This window comes from Camellia sinensis, chromosome 3, assembly GCF_055761805.1.
Source record: "Camellia sinensis isolate YWXY chromosome 3, ASM5576180v1, whole genome shotgun sequence".
NCBI classification, from domain to species: domain Eukaryota; kingdom Viridiplantae; phylum Streptophyta; class Magnoliopsida; order Ericales; family Theaceae; genus Camellia; species Camellia sinensis.
The window spans coordinates 187581223-187600253 of NC_138963.1; the positions used below are offsets into that span (position 1 = coordinate 187581223).

Genomic DNA, 19031 nt, shown 5'->3' on the forward strand with positions numbered 1-19031 from the left:
ATGAATAGAGTTTAACTTAGCTTTACTAAGTTATTACTCATAGATGGCTTCGAAAACAGATAGATAGAGTAGGCAAATCAGATATCTTGTGGTGCGTGACCTATACAATTACAGAACGAATATATACTGAATTACACACATGGAATCATTAACTTAGTTCGTTTTTATCTTGGTGTATTTCTGCTTCTTATCTTCATTATTATGTTTTAATCTTGTCTTAGGAGTGCCTAAGATGCAATGAGGATGCCAAAATGCTTTTGAAAACACTTAAAAAAATTTGCTGAAAACAGGGGTCGAGTGCAACTTCTTTTGCTCGAGCGGACATGCAAAAATGTGAGAGGTCACTCGAGCGGTCTGCAAATTCTGCAAAAGTACTGGTTGTTTGGTTTTTTCACTCGATGCGCGCTCGAGTGTGAGACTCAAGTTTTTGCTCGAGCGAACTCTTGTCACTCGAGCGGTCTGCAAAAATAGAAAACTTCTGGGAGTATGCATTTTACGCTCGAGCCAACTATTTATTGCTCGAGCGGGAGTGCAAAAACATAAAGTGGTCGCTCGAGCACAGAATTTATTGCTCGAACGGAGAGCAGAATTCTAGAATTTTCAGATTGCTCTTCTCAACTCAACACTCAAATTCAAACCAACGAAACACATTCTCTTGGGCCTAAAACTTGAGGAAACACATGAAAACTTGTAAAATATGATGAATCAAGGATCATTTCATGAAATTATGGCTCAAAAGCTTGCCAATTGCCCAAAATTCAACTTGAAGCTTACGAATATGATATGGACATGGCATGCATGAATTGTTATAACCTTAAACTTTTCAAAACATGATCAATTAAGGTCAAATGGTAAGAAATGTGATGCAAACTCAAAACAAAGTCAAGGTAGATACATGCATGTGAGATTTGTTTGAAATTCAAACTCCAAATGTGATGAAAATGCATGCATGCATGGAATTCATCTTCTTAAGCTCAATTCTCATCTTAATTCACCCATCACACTTGATTTCATGTAATAACTAACTAAATTACAAACTAGGAGGTAGAATTTCTTACCTTAGATGCTTAATTGTGTCCTGGATGTCCAAATGGTTGAGTCCCTTAATTCAGTACCTTGAATTTCTAATAATTCTCTTTTTTTTTCCTTGTTAATCTCTCTCTCTCTCTCGGTCTCTCTCTCTCTCTCTCTCTCTCTCTCTCTCTCTCTCCACATTTGAGTCCAAAAGATAAGAAGTGAAAGTGTAACTAATAGCCTTAAGTCATCAACTTGCCTTATTTAGGCTTAGCTTAAGAAGTTTAATTAACAACTAATTAATTGGCATTATTATATTCTAATCATTTGGTTCCGAATCAAATTTTAATTAAACCTACCATAATGTACTAAAAATTCCAAATAACAAATAATTCAAGTCAATTTCGTGATCAGATGTCGATATGGCCTTTAATTCACAAACCGAAACAGAAACACAAACAGATATTTCTACGAGACAGATAGAAATACAAATAATGAAATGCACATGTAATTAACTCAAGATTTCATCTTAATTACTTATTAGGCATACTTGATCATGACTTAACAATTAATTATGGGTCGGGGTTGTTACCGTTGGAGAGAGAAACAAATAAAGAGAAAGTTTGAAAATTGTATGAATTTGAACAGACAGAAAAAATAAATTATAAAATTCAACAGATATGTTAAAAAAATTCAACAGATATATATATATTTTTGAACAGATAGACAAAAAATTTGAATAGATAGAAAACAAATTTGAACAGATAGATATAAATTTGAACATATTGTCAACGAAAAGTCTGACTTCTCACCAATAAAAAAATATCCACTAAATGTCTTATACCTTCCTTACCTTGAACTTATCAATGATTTTCTCTAAATTTAATTATGGCTTTCATCTTTTTAAGATTTCTCCATTGGACAAAACTCCTCTCATTAGGAAATCTCTTTCCATAACCATTCTAACAAACCCTCATTCGGGCTATCTTTCTCCAGCAACAATTCTCTCCCTTCTAGATAAAATGGCAACTTGGCAGTCATGGAGCAAGACATATTAACTTTGTAATTTAAGAAATGATAATATTAATAAAATTATAAATAATGCGATATATTATAAATAAATATTTATTACTTAAAATTTAGATTTTTTCATAATTTATGTAAAAATTTGTAAAATAAATTGATTAGATTATTAAAGTAAAATCTATATCCACAAACTCTATTACTAATTTTTTTTAATCATTCAACATAAGAATAAATTTTACTTTTACGTATAAAACAAAAGAAGAGAGAATCACTTTACACCGATCAAAAGAATAAGGCGGCATTTAAAAATAAGCCATTTTAGTAAATATCAAAAATATCACTACAAATTGTAATGTTTTTTTTTTTTCTACATATTTGTTATAAAAAAATCAAAAAATTAATTAAAATAATTAATTTCCAAAAAGCACCTCTAAGTTGAGTTATATGCAAGTGGCAAACAGTATAAAACAATGACATAGTAAATTCTATTTCCACACACCTATTTACCTCAGTGCACACATTTAATGAAATTTTAATTTAATGACAATTATACATTAAAATAAAATGACTATAATGGACATCAAAACTCACACCAACCCATCTCATTTCTTTCTCTTTCATTGCCTCATTTCCCACCACTCAGTGAAAGATCATTCAATTTCTTCCCAATTTCAACTGATCGATCATTTGGAATTTTCTTCTCCCAAACCATACCATTCATTGCCATTTTTTTCCACTCCACTAGAACTCGCTCGTAAACCCCTCATTTCTACGGTCTGTTTCAGTCAAAACCACCGAAGTATTCTTCTCCTCCTCCGACTCATGTTCCATATCACCGGTTAGGTTTTTCTCCGCTTTAAGTATCTCCTTCTTCTTCAAATTGCCAATCTTCCATTTTTCATTGTCAACCATGATCACTCCGTCTTGCAATTTCTCTGACTGATTGCAGGGAGACAAATTGTTCATATTCTCTTTCTGTTTCTTACGAATCTCTTCTTCACGATTTCGTTCTCCCTCTTCCTTGTCTCTCCGCATTCGCTCTTCTTCTTCTTCTTTTTCTTCTTCTTCATGAAGATACCTTGCTAGAATGATGTTCAAAGCAAGACCAATAGCAATTACATTAACCACAAAGAAAAACAGTTAGGTTTTCTAGAATTACTTTACTAGAATTATTGTTCAACCATATCAAGCACACACCCATGTGTGTATACATTATACATACACATACATGGCTTAGAAAAGCAAAACCTAGAAACAGAATTCAATCACAGATGTTAATTCAATAAAGAAAATCGAAGAAAAATGATAGAATTTAGAATCAGTGATGAGATCAGTGATTTGATCAAATTGGTGAATTCATAATCAGTGATGAGATCAGAATCGTTGAATTCAGAATCAGCGACTATGTGAGTTTAGGTGGAAAATATGTGTACAATATTTAAGTTAAAGTTATAATTGGAATACGTGATGTGTAGAATGAGACAAATAACACCTAATCAAATTCATAAGGGTGTGCACCGAGAAATGATGTGCACTGAGGTAAGTAGATGTGTGGAAATAGAATTTTTTGAATGACCTGTATTCTCACCCAATTAATTTCCCTTTTATTTAGGAAAAATTACAAGTTTTTAGAAAAATATTTACACAATCATGAAAAAAATTATGATTTAATATTTTAATACTAATAAAATTTATCATTAGCACTCTGTTTGTTTGGGTAAAAATATTTTCTAATGAAAAATATTTTTTACGATTTTTTTTTAGAAAATATTTTCCTATGTTTAGTGGTGATGGTGGTGGAACGAAAGTAGAAATAGAGGGGGAGGTAGTGGCATGGTGGTGGGGCGACTGCGGCGATGATGGCGATAGTAGTCGTGGTGATGGTGGTATGGTGGTGGAGGTAAAAGTGGTGGTAATGGTGTATTGATATAACTAAAATTTTAGTTCGAAAAATATTTTTCGTTTTTCAAAATTAAGGGTGAATTACAAATACAGTCCCTGAGGTTTGCTTAAAGTATAGAATACCCCTTGTGGTTTGGAAAATTACAAACATCCATTGTTAAAATTTTTATTTACCAGAACTAATTAAAAAAAATAAAATTCATAATTGCTCTCCTATACAATAATAAAATTACTTAAATTGTTAATTGAAACATATTTCCAACATCATTAAAAATTGTTAATTAATTTGATGAGTTATTAATAAAATGGACGATTTGTTATGAAATTAGAAATCTTAGAAAGTGGAATATAATTTTCAAAATTAGAGGGGCGATTTGTATTTTAATCAAATCTCAAGAGGTGTATTTGTAATTTATCCTAAAATTAAAAAACATTTTTTTGTCCAAATATGTATATTTGTTCTATTGATCATAAAAAAATATTTTTTTTTGTTAACTTTCATTCTATTATATCAAATATCAAAAAAATATTTTTTTAAAAGTAATTTTAATCCAAACAAACAGTATAACATGTAATTAGTTTTTAAAACTTGGACTGAATAAATAATTCCCGTTTTATTTATTCACCAGGGGGACCCTTCTCCTATTATTGTCTCGGCGCGTGTAACTGATTAATGTAACTACCGAGTGAGTGTTGATTCTAGGGTAGGGTTGGGTTGGAGCTCCGGTGAAGAAGTGAGAGGAATGGCTAGTAGAGCTGTTCCGTCACTGCAGAGCTTGAACAGTTGGGACTCTATTTCGTACCTGTCTCAGCGAGAAGCAGCCGAGATCGATGACATCCTCATGGGTCCTCTTGGCTTCAGTGTCGTTCAGTTAATGGTTAGTTAGTTTTCAATTTTAATACTCAGCTCTGTTTCTTAAGCTATCCGATAATAATCACTGAATTGTTATTAAAGACGCTTGGTGTCATGGTATTTGTCGGAATTGGCCGGTTTGAGTGTTGCTACTGCAATTGCCGAGGTAAGTTTTAAACATTTTTTGGGTTTCCTTCCTCTCAAATTGAATTAATTGCTATGATGGGTATTTGATATAAAAAGTGCTAGAGGTCTCAAAAATTCTATCAAAAATTTTACTAAATGTCTTACATGGGTGTGGGACCCACATTGTATAGGTCCCAACCCATGTGAGACATTTGGTAAAACTTTTGGTAGAATATTTGGGGTCTTTAACATTACTCATTTGATATTAAAGATGTAAATAAATTAGGAATTATGTTTAAAAAAAAGTTAGAAATTAGATTATAAAGGGAATTTGTATTAATTATTGACGTGGGTAAGCCCATAAAGGCCATAGCCCACTATGAACAACCCAAGCCCATCACTTAGAGCCTAATACACAACCCAGCTATAGTGAAGTCCAAAACAACTGGAATCCAACGTGGCATAAAGAGCCAATGCCATTCAGACATACGGCAGGTAAAGGATAAGCCATGGTTTTAAAAACCGGACCGGACCGGCCGGTTCAACCGGTGACCGGATGGGGTTCCGGTCCGGTCGACCCTCTTAAACCGGCCATTTGAAAAAACCGGCCTATTTTTTTCAAATTCAATCAAATTCATTGGAGGGAAACTTAAAATTTGAAATCCCTCCAAAAATTTTGCTCTTCTTTCAATCAAAGTGTTTGAATTAAAATCATATGGAAGAAATATTAAATATTTAAATTCTTCTTCCAAAATGAAAATTAATAATATTTTTAAATATATTTTTATATTTTTTAATAAAAAAAGTATTAAGAGAAATATTTAAGATTATTAAAATTTTTAATTTATAATTTGATTACTTATATTTTTATTTAAATATAATTTTAATATATTTATGACGTCACGGTTCGATTCCGGTTCAACCCGACGGTTGAACCGGTGACCCGTCCACCCGATCATTTTTCCAGTTCATTCACCGGTTCGGTTTTTAAAACATTGGGATAAGCCATATCAGCAGATAAAGATCTGCAAAGTTATTGCCACTGCACATCACCATTAATGCAGCCCATCACAGTATTTATTACGACAACACCTCTCTGTCAGAACAACACCCATTTACCCTGAACAAGGTAAGCTACAGCATAGACTTTCGGCCAAGATGGCAGGTCGGAAGGGACATTGAAATGATGACCAAAGGATATAAGCAAATGTTGAAGGCAAGAAGAAGGTTAAGTTTTTCTATCTCCAATTCATATCTCTACATTACACTTCTCTTTCTCTAACTTGCTCGTCGGAGGGTTTGTTGGGGGACTCCCTGTTCCCCTATTGAACTTGTGTGCAGGTTCTCTGGTGGGCCTGAACACCCAGTTACCGGTTGAAGAGGCGTGGATTAGTCCGACCCATTCCAACTAGGACCCGTTGTGTAGTAACTGTATCATCAGTTGGCGTCGTCTGTGGGAAAGCTTTGCTCATCGCGCCAGTTGTGTTCACTGTCGCCGGAGACCCCATTCTAATAACCCTTTCTCGCTACCTATCGAAGTGTATGGTCACGACTAGATCCATGGCTTCTCACCAAAATGCTGCCGACCACTAAGCCGACCCCCCCAATCCAAACAACCCACCACAATATTTCATTGAGCTTACCAATAGTATTAACTGCATGGCCGAGCAAAACCAAGCCCTGATCAATGCCTTACTCCAAAGAAACCTTCCCATGCCCCCTCCACCACCTCCCGATATTCCTCCCACCTACGAACAAGCCCCAAGCCATACTATTCAGCAGCCTAATCCGCCCAACAGAGAAGGCTTGCAACCCCCTCCCCCAGGTATACACCTACCACCCCGGGGCCCACAACCATCGATCCCGCCGCCAATCCTTGAAGGAGAGGCTAGCAGTGTCCAGCCCCCGTTGCCCTCCGGAGGTGACCACATCCCTCTCTGGGATGCGGAACTCCGAGCCATGAAGCTCCAACTCCAGGGGGTCATGCAGAACATCTAGCATAAACCCTCTACCACAGCAAACTCACCATTTGTCGCCTCCATCCGCGACAAACCTCTACCCTCCAAGTTCAAGATGCTCACCATCGACTCTTTTGACGATACGACGGACCCAGTCGACTATCTGGAGACCTACAGAACCCTCATGATCCTCCATGCATTCCTTGACGAGATCATGTGTCGAGCTTTCCCCGTAATGCTGAAAGGGTCAGCTCGGCTGTGGTTTAGCCAGTTACCAGCAGACTCTGTCTCTACTTTCCAGCATCTCAGTGACTCATTCCTCAGCCATTTTATTGCAGTCCAGCGCCAACGACGCCCAGCAACCCAACTCCTCAACATTCAATAGACCGAGGGGGAGTCGCTACGCAGTTTTGTTACCTGCTTCAACATCGAGGCCCTACAAGTTGCGGAAAATGATGACAAGGTCATCCTCACTACTTTCATGGCCGGTCTGTGGTCGTCCGACTTCCTATTCTCCCTCTCTAAAAACCCCCCAACCTTCATGGCAGCCTTACTCTCCAAAGCCCAAAAATACATGAACGCTGAGGATTCCCTAGCCGCCCGGCAAGATCCCATAACCAAAAACCCGACCTGTAGAGAAAAGAGAAAAGACTCAGAACCCAGAAACACACAGTATAATAGCCAACACGACACTATACCGAACGGCCCTCTCGAGCTGACCGGTTGGCACAAGCCCGACCGCCCAGTCGGTTTGAGCAGTACACACCCCATAACTCTCCCATGGAACAAGTCCTCAATCAGATCTAGCGGGACTACCCCCTCAAATGGCCCCAACCGTCACGAACCTCCTCCAATCGGAAAGACCAGTCTAAATATTACCGTTTCCACCAGGACCATGGCCATAACACCGATGAGTGCGTTAACCTCAAAGATCAGGTCGAGACCCTCATATGCTAGGGGCGTCTTAGCCGGTTCACGGACACCCACCCTCAGCAAAGGCAAAGAATTGAGCCCCTCAGAAACAACCGCCGGCGCACCCCCCGGCAGCCAGCCCAACCTAACCAAGGCCATGATCGCCCTCCACAGCAACCTCGGCCGCCAGGCAACCCTCCTCCACCTGTTGGAGAGATCAGAGTTATTTTAGGCGGCCTTGCTTGCGGGGGACCATCCCGCTCGGCTTAGAGGGCAGAACTCAGGAAGATAAGGCAGGGCTCAAACAAAGCAGTTGCCACGGTCGATCGACCCTCCAAACAGCCCAAGCAGTGGACCGAGCCTATCACCTTCACGGACGCCGACTGTATAGGCATCCGCTACCCTCATGATGACCCTTTCGTCATTTCTGCCCTCTTCTCCAACTACAAGGTCAGAAGAGTTTTCATCGACAACGGCAGTTCTTCAGACATCATCTTTCTCAACTGCTTTCGCCAGCTCAAAATTGGGGAGGAAAGTCTGTCTCCTCTCCAAACCCCTTTGGTCGGTTTCACTGGTGACTGGGTCACCTCCATCGGCTCCATTGATCTTCCCATCACAATTGGCGAGTACCTACGGTAGACTACAAAGTTGCTCACCTTCCTTGTCGTCGACTACCCATCCACCTACAACATCATCCTTGGCCGCACTGCCTTAAATACCTTCCAAGCTATCACATCAACTTATCACGTTGCCGTTAAGTTTCTTACCGATCTGGGGGTCGGGACTGTAAAGGGAGAGCAGACCGTGGCCAGTGAATGCTATGTTGTCTCACTAAAAGAAGTCAAGCTGAAGGAAGCCATGATCATTGAAGGACTTGACATCCAAGATGAGGACGAGTTGGTCAGAGGAGAACTTGTGAAGGAGCTCGTGGAGGTTCCCATCGACCCCACTAACCCAACAAAAACTGCCAAAATCGGCAGCCATCTATCCCCCCAAGCAAAGGCCGACCTCACTGCCCTCCTGACCGAGCACAATGATGTCTTTGCCTGGACCCATTCAGACATGCCGGGTATTGACCCCTCCTTCATAACCCATCGCCTCAGCATTGAACCCCATTCCGACCTTACCGCCAGAAGCAGCGCATCTTTCATCCTGAGCGCAATACTCTTATTGCCGCAGAGGTTGACAAGCTCCTTAAGGCCCAATTCATCAAGAACGTGGACTACCCTAGATGGTTGTCAAACGTGGTCCTGGTTCACAAGAACAATGGTAAATGGTGACTTTGTGTCGACTACTCAGACCTCAACCGCGCTTGCCCCAAAGACAGTTATCCTCTTCCCTACATAGATCTGCTGGTCGACGGCACGGCCGGTCACCAAATGCTCAGCTTCATGGATGCCTTCTCTGGGTATAACCAAATTCTGATGCATCCATCTGATCGGGAACACATCTTCTTTATTACCGACCGAGGCACCTACCATTACCAAGTGATACCATTCAGACTGAAAAATGCTGGGGCCACCTACCAACGGTTGGTCAACGTCGTTTTCCATCATCAGATCGGTCGGAACATGGAAGTATATGTCGATGACATGCTAGTCAAGAGCAAACTCTCCGCTGACCATCTGACTGACCTGCGAGAAACCTTCGCCACCCTACGGAAGTACCAGATGAAGCTCAATCCGGAGAAGTGCGCCTTCGGCGTAGGATCTGGGAAGTTCTTGGGCTTCATAGTCAGTCAGCGGGGCATCGAAGCTAACCCTGAAAAGATCAAAGCCTTGATTGAAATGCAGTCACCTAGAACAGTTAAGGAAGTTTAAAGACTCACTGGCCGAGTTGCCGCCCTTAACTGCTTCATTTCCCGCGCAACGGATAAGTGCTTCCCCTTCTTCAGAGCTCTTCGGTAAACTTTTGAATGGACAATCGAGTCCGAAGAGGCCTTTCAGCAGTTGAAGCAGTGCATGGCCAACCCCCCCTCCTTTCTCAGGCAATCACTGGCGAACCCCTCTTCCTCTACTTAGCCGTTTCAAGCACCGCAGTCAGTGCAGCTCTTATCAGGGAAGACGACTTTGTTCAACAGCTGGTCTACTACATCAATCGGGCCCTTAGGGGCGCCGAGCAGAATTACCCACTGTTAGAAAAATTGTCCTTGGCCCTGGTCACTCCGTCCTTACTTCCAAACCCATTCCATAGTGGTCCTCACTGACCAATCTTTGAAGAAGGTAATGCAGCAACCAGAGCTCTCTGGCAGACTCATGCAATGGTCGGTGGAACTCAGCCAGTTTGACATCTCCTACCGACCTCGAACAGCAATTAAAGGGCAGGCTGTCGCCGATTTCATCCTGGAGTTCACTAATCCTACCCCCAACCACGGCCACTCCGCCCCCACCAACCCCTACCGAGCCAGAGGACCCTCATTCTTGGACTCTCAATGTTGACGGATCATCCCGCAGAGAAAGCAGTGGGGCTGGCCTTATCCTCACCGCCTCTGAGGGTGGTTATTTCAAATATGCTCTCCGTTTCTTGTTCGATGCCAGTAACAATGAGGCCGAATATGAGGCATTGATAGCAGGGCTCCGCCTAGTCAGGGATATTGGTGTCAGCCATATCCGGGTGTTCAGCGACTCCTAACTCATTGTCGGACAAATTACGGGGTAATTCGATGCAAAGGAGGACACAATGCGGGCTTACAGGGATATTGCCCTTCCCCTCGTTCGTCTCTTCAATACCTTCCATATCCAGCACATTCCTCGGGCGGAAAACTCAAAGGCAGACGAGATGGCTCAGTTGACTTTTGTAGACCAGTCCGACCGCAGCCATGGTGTCCGTCTCGAATACTTGGCCCACCCTGCCATTTCTCCTGATCAGCAAGAATTGCAGTTCCTCCAGAATGAGCCCATCCCTTGGGCGTCGGACATCTTTCTTTTTTGACAACGGGGGAACTTCCATATGACCAACAGCAAGCCGCCAAAGTTAAGGCCCGGTCGTACAATTACATCCTCGTTAGTGGTGTTTTGTACAAACGTGGTTTTTCACACCCGTATCTGCGATGCCTCAGTCTAGCTCAAGCAACCTATGTGATGCGAGAAATCCATGAGGGTATCTGCGGTAATCATTCAGGCGGCTAGTCCCTAGCCCACAAAATAGTTCGCACTGGATATTTCTGGCCTACCCTCAACCAAGATGCGACCGACTTCGTGCTCAAATGTGATAAATGTCAACGCTTCGCCAACATCTTCTATGCTCCTCCCACCGAGTTGATCACACTTTGCAGTCCTTATCCATTCGCCAAATGGGTGATCGATTTAGTTGGTCCACTTCCCACCGGCCGAGGCCAAACCAAGTTCGCGATTGTCGCCATTGATTACATCACCAAGTGGGTAGAAGCAGAACCCCTCGCCACCAATACCAAACGGAACACAACCAAATTCATCTGGCAGTCGATCGTATGTAGGTTTGGCATCTCTCAAGCCATCGTCTCCGATAACGGCAAACAATTCGACAATGCCAAGTACAGGAAGTTCTGTGCAGACCTGCAGATCCAACCCTGTTTCTCCTCCCCAGGTCATCCCCAAGCCAATGGTTAAGTCGAGGTCACCAACCGTTCTCTTCTAAAGATCATCAAAACTAAGCTAGAAGCTGCTAAGGGACTTTGGGTTGAGGAATTACCGAATGTACTCTGGGCTTACTGAACTACAGCTCGGACTCCCACTGGGGAAACCCCTTTCCGCTTAACATACGGCGCTGAGGCGGTTATTCCAGTGGAAGTCGGTCTGCCTACCCCAAGGGTTTTACATCCAGATCCAGAACTAACCGAAGAACTCCGTTGGGCAGACTTAGACCTAATTGAAGAGCTCAGAGAGACCACCACTGTCAGATTGACCTCATACCAAAGAAAATGAGAACACACTACAACCGTAAAGTCCGACCAAGGGAGTTCGCTGTAGGGGACCTTGTCTTGAGAGAAGTAACTCTTGCCACTAAAAATTCGACTGAGGGTAAACTGGAAGCTAAATGGGAGGGACCTTACGTTGTAAAAGCCCGACCACGTCCGGGCACTTACCGATTTCAGGACATGGAAAGTCAAGACCTCCTCCACCCATGAAATGTTGAACACTTGAAGCGCTACTTTTAATAAACTCCTACCTTTTTATTGCTCAGTTATTGTATTTTCTTTTTGACGAATTTACACACATGAACATACTTGTTCTCCCCTGGCATAATGTAAATTTTGATCAACTGGATCGCACTTTCCATGACAATAATTTTATATCTCAACTATCTGTGTGTTGTCTCAATAACATTTTTGTTGCAGCACTTATTAAAAAGCCTCAGCCAGACTAAGCAAAAAAAAAAAAAAAAAAAAAAGCCTCAGATAGACTGAGTACCAAAAGCCTTGGCCAGACCGAGCGCCAACAGCCTCAGCCAGACTGAGCACCAAAAGCCTCGGCCAGACCGAGCGCCAACAGCCTCTGCCAGACTGAACACCGAGCGCCTCGGCCAGACCGAGCGCCAACAGCCTTAGCCAGACTGAGCACTGAGCGCCAATAGCCTCAGCCAGACTGAGCACCAAAAGCCTCAGCAAGACTGAGCACCAAAAGCCTTAGTCAGACTGAGCATGAAGCACTCGGCCAGACCAAGCCTCAGCCAGACCAAGCCTAACAAGTCTCAACCAAACTGAGCGCCACAATTCTAGGTCCAAACTGAGTTACTTGTAACGCCAGTAAATCACAGCTTAGCCCCAACTGAGCACGCATACTCGTCGCATTAGTAGACATACTTAGTCACAATTCTAGGTTCAAGTTTTTACACCACTTTTCACTTAGTCAAATTCCAACGACGTTCTTATATGTTTCCTTTGCTAGTCAGATTATTTCCTTCTCCATCAACTTTTACAAGTCAACCTCTTTTCTTACTAGTCAAGCCTAACTCCAATAAACCATTCTCATCCACTTCAGCAGTGTGGCAAACACAAACTCATAATTTTATTACATTTTAAATTCCACTATGCATTAAGGAGTTCTTAACTTTACTCTGCATTGAGTTTTTATTACAAGTTCAATTTCACTCTGCATTGAGGAGCCTTTAACTTTACTTTGCATTGAGTTTTGATTACAGATTCACTTCCACTCTACATTGAGGAGTTCTTAAATTTAGTTTTTATTACAACTTTACCTCCACTTTGCAAATGCACACACGCCACCATTCTCATTCATTTCAGATGCACAAGCACAGACAATCGAATGAAAACACAACTGAAATTTTATTTATTCACAAATTTGTACATAAGTTCATTACAGTAATTCAAAAACAAAAACAAACACACAAAAACAACTCTAAGTACAAGGTCTTCTTCTTCTTCTTCTTCTTCAATTACTCTTCCTTACTGGACACGAGGTCTTCTTCTTCAATACCCTCATCCAGGGGGGTTTGGGCCACATCGTCGTCGTCAATTTTTACACTACTCAGGTCTAAGTCTGGGAACAACTCCTTAGCTTTACGCTCGAACATCTTCCAACCACTGTCCCAGAACTCAGCCATTTCGTGTTTATAGAAGTCGGACCGCTGGAAGCTCTCAATAATTTCTGCCTCAGTCCTGTCCCCAGCGGTCGTCCTCGACGGGCTCGCCCCCCCAGACTCCTCCCTTGCCAAGCTGCTGGCGACCGCGGCATCAACCGCCATCTGAAATTCAGCAGACCTCTTGAACTGATCCACTACTACAACACACAGATCGGGGTATGCCGCCATTTCAGAAGCTGCCCTAGCTCTCTTCTCCTCCAACTCCTTCTGCAGGGTCGCCCTTTCAGCAGCCGCCTTGGCCCTCTTCTCCTCCAACTCCTTCTGCAGGGTCGCCATTTCAGCAGCCGCCTTGGCCCTCTCTTCCTGCAACTCCTTCTGCAGGGCCTCTCTCCCCTCCATTGCCTTAACACGCTCATCTTCCAGCTCTTTCTGCAGCCCAGTAATTTCCTGGTCTGCGTCTTCTTTTTCCTTGATCTACTGGGCACGCAGATTTTCATTGCTGGTCATAGCCTCTTCAAATCGTTTGATGGCGACCACGCAGTCCTTTTGAGCATCCCCCAGCTTCTTCTGCTCGCTTGCCAGTTGGAACTCGAGCGACACAACCTGGCGGCGTTCGTTCTTCAACTCCAACTTGATCGCTCGCAGCTCAGCATGGGCACTCTCCCAGCCTGCACGCTCCGCCTTCAAACTTGCAAGTTGAGCCTTGGCCTCGTCTGCCCTCATCTTTGCAGCTGCTGCCTTTCTCAACAGAGCTCCTGCTAAGGTGGTTACCTCCATTTGAGCAGAGCATAACGCCTCAGCAACTCAACCTCATTGAATTTGGCTACTGAGCGCACGGTTGCCTCATCCACGATCCCCACAAGACGATCTGCACCTGCCCTGGTTGGGCCTTCTTCTCCCTCCAGCCGCCCAGCCACTGCGCGAGCGTGGTAGATCCCGGTCGTCAGCCTGACACCCCCTCCTTGGGGCGCAGGACCCCTCTGGGGCTGTTTTCCTCCCCTTGGCTCAGGGCTAGTTGCCCTACCTTCTACTTGCACTTTGGGGGCGACCCTCGCCACCTCTGAGGCGATCTCCACTATTATTGGGACGACCTCCACTCTCTCCGAGGCGATCTCCACCACTTCTGGGACAACCACCCCTCTTGGGGTCTCCTCCATTCCCCCCTTCTCTGCCTCCTTGGCCATGCTGGTCTCTCCTGCTATCACTTCCCTCCTCCTCTTCACGGCAGGCTCTTCTTCACTCCTCCTCACTCTCCTCTTCTTCTTTACCACGCCCTCCACCTTCATCTTCTTCAAAGCCCTCTCCTTCAAAGGATCTGCTAGGGGCAGTCGGGGCACAAATCCACCTAAGTCTTTTTTTCCCAAGGGTTTGGGGCGAGGTCGGATCCTCTCCCTTGCAATCTGCTTCGGCGGTCAGTCTTCCTGGGACTCTTTGAACTTATTGGCTTTGGCGAGGATGGCCATGTCCTCAGCCTCTTGTGCTTTCCTCCTCGCCTCCAATTCAGCTCACCTCAGATCTCCACCGCTCGGCTGAGGACCCAACCTCGCTCCAAATAAGGCTAGGGTTGAACGAGTTCGTCCTACCTGACCCCCTCCTTCTCCCACCATGCCTTCACTTTCTTTATTCTCTCCTCTGCCGCTGCTCCCAGTTTTGGCTCTACAGATTTGGTGGGCACTCTCCACACCGTGCGCACCCCAGCCCCTCTATTCCCCGACACATAGAACCACCGCGGCCTCCAACCTTTAATTGATGACGGTAGCCCCGCCACCAGACCCCTCTCTGCCGCCGCCTGCAACGTCACCCAAGTCTTTTGTTGTCCTGAGGCCTTATAACATGCGAAGAATTCGTCTACTGTCATGACTGCCCCCTCGTTCGCCTTTGGCCACGTGCTTGCACAGGCCAGTACAATCTTCCACGCGTTGGGCATTAGTTGGCCCGGTGCCACCTCCAAACGATTTAGGACATCTACCACCACTTGCGACAGTGGTAGCCTCAGTCCTCCCTTCAATGCTTCCTCGTAAAGGCAAACTCCCCCGGCCTTGCGTCGGATGGCCTTTCCGTTGACGTCGGCAACAATAATTCTATTTCAGCAGGCACCTGGTATTTTTCGCGAATAGCCTCCAATTCTGCTGTGGTAACCGTTGATTTGTCAGCCTTCGTGTGCCAGTGATCTGGTTCCGCCTGGCTGATTGGCTTCGGAGCTGCTATCATAGTGGAAGCATGAGATCGTACCACCGGTTCCCCCACCCTCTCCATTTGCCTCTCCATCCTATACTGCTCTGCTAACTCCACTGCGTCATCATCACCAAGCGGATCCATCTTGACATTCACAGCTTCTTCTTGGGCCATTTCTATGGTATGTCTGCGAATCGCTTCGGATGCAGGTGCAAGGAAATTGAAAAAATGTTGCAGAGGTGTATCGTCAGCAACAAAGGAGTTAACACTTGGGATGTTTTGATTTTTCGCAAAGAAGTAGGTAAATCAAATAATGCCAAAAGCCCAAGGCTTGCCCGTATTCCAAGGGTCGCAATTAATTTGCGCCAGTTTGAACATCCGCCAAAACTGTCTTTTTAACACCCATAATGACCTATCGTTTCATTTCTGATCCAACACCTAATCTCCCCCCCACGAGATGTTGCCACGTGTATGACCATGATCCACTGTCTCCTCCCTTTACCCTGTATTTTCTACTTCAAAACACCATGTGACACGCCGCCTCTTGAACCGCGCGCCCCTCCACCTTACCCTTTGCGGTTGGTCCTCCTCATGGTCAGCCTTTTCACTCGGCCACGATTCGCGGTCGGTCCACCTCATGGTTCTCCCTTCCACTCGGCCACGATTCGCGGTCAGTCCACCTCATGGACTTCCCTTCCACTCGTTCCACCTCACGGTCGATCAACCTCGCGGTCGGTCCACCCACTCGGTCACCCCTGCCGGTCAACCTCCATCCTGCCAATCTCTAACACCCTCATTCTCTTCAGTAGTATTCCCTTCGTTGGACTAAAGCTGTACTCGGGAATGGGGGACTACTGACGTGGGTAAGCCTATAAAGGCCATAGCCCACTATGAACAACCCAAGCCCATCACTTAGAGCCCAATACATAACCCAGCTGGTGAAGTCCAGAACAGCTGGAATCCAACGTGGCATAAAGAGCCAATGACATTCAGACATATGGCAGGTAAAAGACAAGCCACATCAGCAGACCAAGATCTGCAAAGTTTGCCACTGCACATCACCATTAATGCAGCCCATCACAGCATTTATTATGACAACACCTCTCCGTCGGAACAACATCCCTTTATCCTGAACAAGGTAAGTTACAGCATAGACTTTCGGCCAAGATGGCAGGTCGGAAGGGACAGCGAAATAATGACCAAAGGATATAAGCAAATGTTGAAGGCAAGAAGAAGGTTAAGTTTTTCTATTTCCAATTCATATCTCTACATTACACTTCTCTCTCTCTCTAACTTGCTTGTCGGAGGGTTCCCTGGGGGACTCCCCGTTCCCCTGTTGAGCTTGTGTGCAGGTTCTCTGGTGGGCCTGAGCACCCAGTTACCGGTTGAAGAGGCGTGGATTAGTCCGACGCATTCCATCTGGGACCCGTTGTGTGGTAACTGTATCATCAATTATTTAATTGGTTGATGTGATATGGGATACGTTAAAAAATAATCTGTGAACAAAAGGTAGCTAAGGAGTATTACTGTTAGGCATGTTTGTTTGGATAGACATGGGCTTGGAATTGGATTAATAGTCCAATAAAATTATTAATCCGATGTTTGGTTAAATAATTGAAGTACGGATTAATAATCCGTTCGGATATGATATTCCACATATGATGTACTATTCAATCCCACAGAGAGGGATGGGATATAAATTGGAGGAATAAGCTAAAGTCTAGACTATTAGTCTCTCCTCATAATCTTCACTCAATCCAAATATAGTATAGGATACACAATTCAAAGGGATTCGTAGTCCTAGGACTATTAGTCATGGGAATATTAATCCAAAATAATTCAGTCTGTCCAAACAGACATGGCCTTAAGGTTAGAAGTTACCATTGTATGGAGGTATGTGGCTATTTTTGAAATACAGTGTATAATGCTACCAGGTCATAGCACATGGAGGTTAAGTGAATTTTACCCTACAAACAATGTGTATTTATACCTATTAATCACTCCTTTAGACTTATAGATTTTATCATTTAAGAATTCTAGAATGGAAGACTTCCAATTTGTTTATGAATAGAGACTCGTAAAATAGATGTTAGGACTTTTTGTTCACATTTCTTTTACAATATGTATAATGTGGAAAATGATATCTTACTGTTATGATATAATAAAATATGAATGTATTTGTAATGTAAAAAATGAAGAAACGGTAATTATTTTCATTTATGCATATCAATATATAATACATTGTTATAGTGTTCTTCTTGTGTTATATATATATATATATATATATTGTTATAGTGTTCTTCTTGTGTTTTTGTGTCATGTTTTTTTGAAAATTATTGTGTCAACGTGTCTGTATCGTTATCCTTGAACTGTATCCATACCTGTGCTGCTTAGTTGTTGAGAGATATAGTGGTTTAGTTTTCCCTTTTTATCTCCGTTACTATCTTTGGGGGCTTAATGGTTCATAATTTTCTCTCAGCGAGAAATATTGACCTTTTCAAAAATTTAAGAACCTGATTCAAGTTGTATGATTTTTTTTTGGGCTATCTTTTGACAGGTCTACAGATCAACTGAGTATAATCGTGTTCTTACTATTTGTGGTCCTGGGAACAATGGTAGTGATGGTCGTGTAGCTGCTCGTCATCTGCATCACTTTGGATATAAACTATCTGTTTGTTATCCAAAGCGTGCTCCTAAACCTCTTTATGATGGTCTGGTGACTCAGGTATGGCAATAGGACTGAAGTTGAAATATTGGTGGAAGGTTAGATTATATATTTTTGAAGTTTTTATCGTAGTAGTAATTTTGTGGCTGGAATCACCGTGTGTTCCTTTCCTCTCGGTTGAAGATCTGTCCATGGACCTATCGAATGACTTTGATATTCTAGTAGATGCGATGTTTGGATTTTCATTTCGCGGTAATTTCTTCTTTTTCAGTTTCTGAGTCTCTCTCTCTCTCTCTCTCTCTCTCTCTCTCTCTCTCTCTCTCTCTCTCTCTCTCTCTCTCTTCTTTGATTTATACCTTTAAATCCTGCAGGTACCCCAAGGCCTCCTTTTGATGTACTGATCCAAAGGCCGATATCTATTCAAAATCATCATCGAATGCATCAGGAATCACCTATTGTTGTCTCCATAGATATTCCATCTGGGTGGCATGTTGAAGAAGGAGATATCAACGGAGAAGGCATTAAACCTGATATGCTGGTATATATACTTTGATGGGAACTTTTGGTGTACCTTTTACTTGACAGTTTGATTTGATAGTTATAATTTGATATTGTCATAAAATTATACTTCTCCACCTCGAGTGAACCGCATCATCAATGCAACTTTATGATGTTCTAGGTTTCTTTAACAGCTCCAAAGTTGTGTGCCAAAAGATTTTGCGGTCCACACCACTTTCTAGGTGGCAGATTTGTTCCACCATCTATTGTAGGTAAATATAAACTTCAACTTCCACCATATCCTGGCACTTTTATGTGTGTCCGAATTGGAAAGCCTCCGCAAATTGACGTATCAACTCTGAGAGTGAACAATATTTCTCTC

The 19031-nt window shown here is 43.1% G+C and overlaps 1 protein-coding gene across 2 annotated transcripts; it reads left to right on the top strand.

Moving 5' to 3' along the window:
* The first annotated feature begins 4584 nt into the window (after positions 1-4584).
* On the top strand, positions 4585-18926 carry LOC114280228 (pyridoxine/pyridoxamine 5'-phosphate oxidase 1, chloroplastic). Of its 2 annotated transcripts, XM_082921695.1 has the most exons (5): positions 4585-4820; positions 18044-18211; positions 18335-18403; positions 18523-18689; positions 18844-18926. In XM_082921695.1, exons 1-3 carry the CDS (start codon positions 4686-4688, stop codon positions 18371-18373), a joined length of 342 nt encoding a protein of 113 aa, XP_082777821.1. In that variant the 5' UTR covers positions 4585-4685; the 3' UTR covers positions 18374-18403; positions 18523-18689; positions 18844-18926. The 2 variants fall into 2 exon arrangements, with proteins under 2 accessions (XP_082777821.1, XP_082777822.1); XM_082921696.1 differs by lacking the exon at positions 18335-18403.
* Positions 18927-19031: the final 105 nt, after the last annotated feature.

Bases quoted from the DNA above. Each gene is read 5' to 3' on its own strand.
- LOC114280228 (XM_082921695.1), top strand. From the start codon at position 4,686: ATGGCTAGTAGAGCTGTTCCGTCACTGCAGAGCTTGAACAGTTGGGAC. The intron at 4,821-18,043 runs GTTAGTTAGTTT...ATCTTTTGACAG, and splicing joins TCAGTGTCGTTCAGTTAATG to GTCTACAGATCAACTGAGTA. The intron at 18,212-18,334 runs GTATGGCAATAG...TCTCGGTTGAAG, and splicing joins ATGATGGTCTGGTGACTCAG to ATCTGTCCATGGACCTATCG.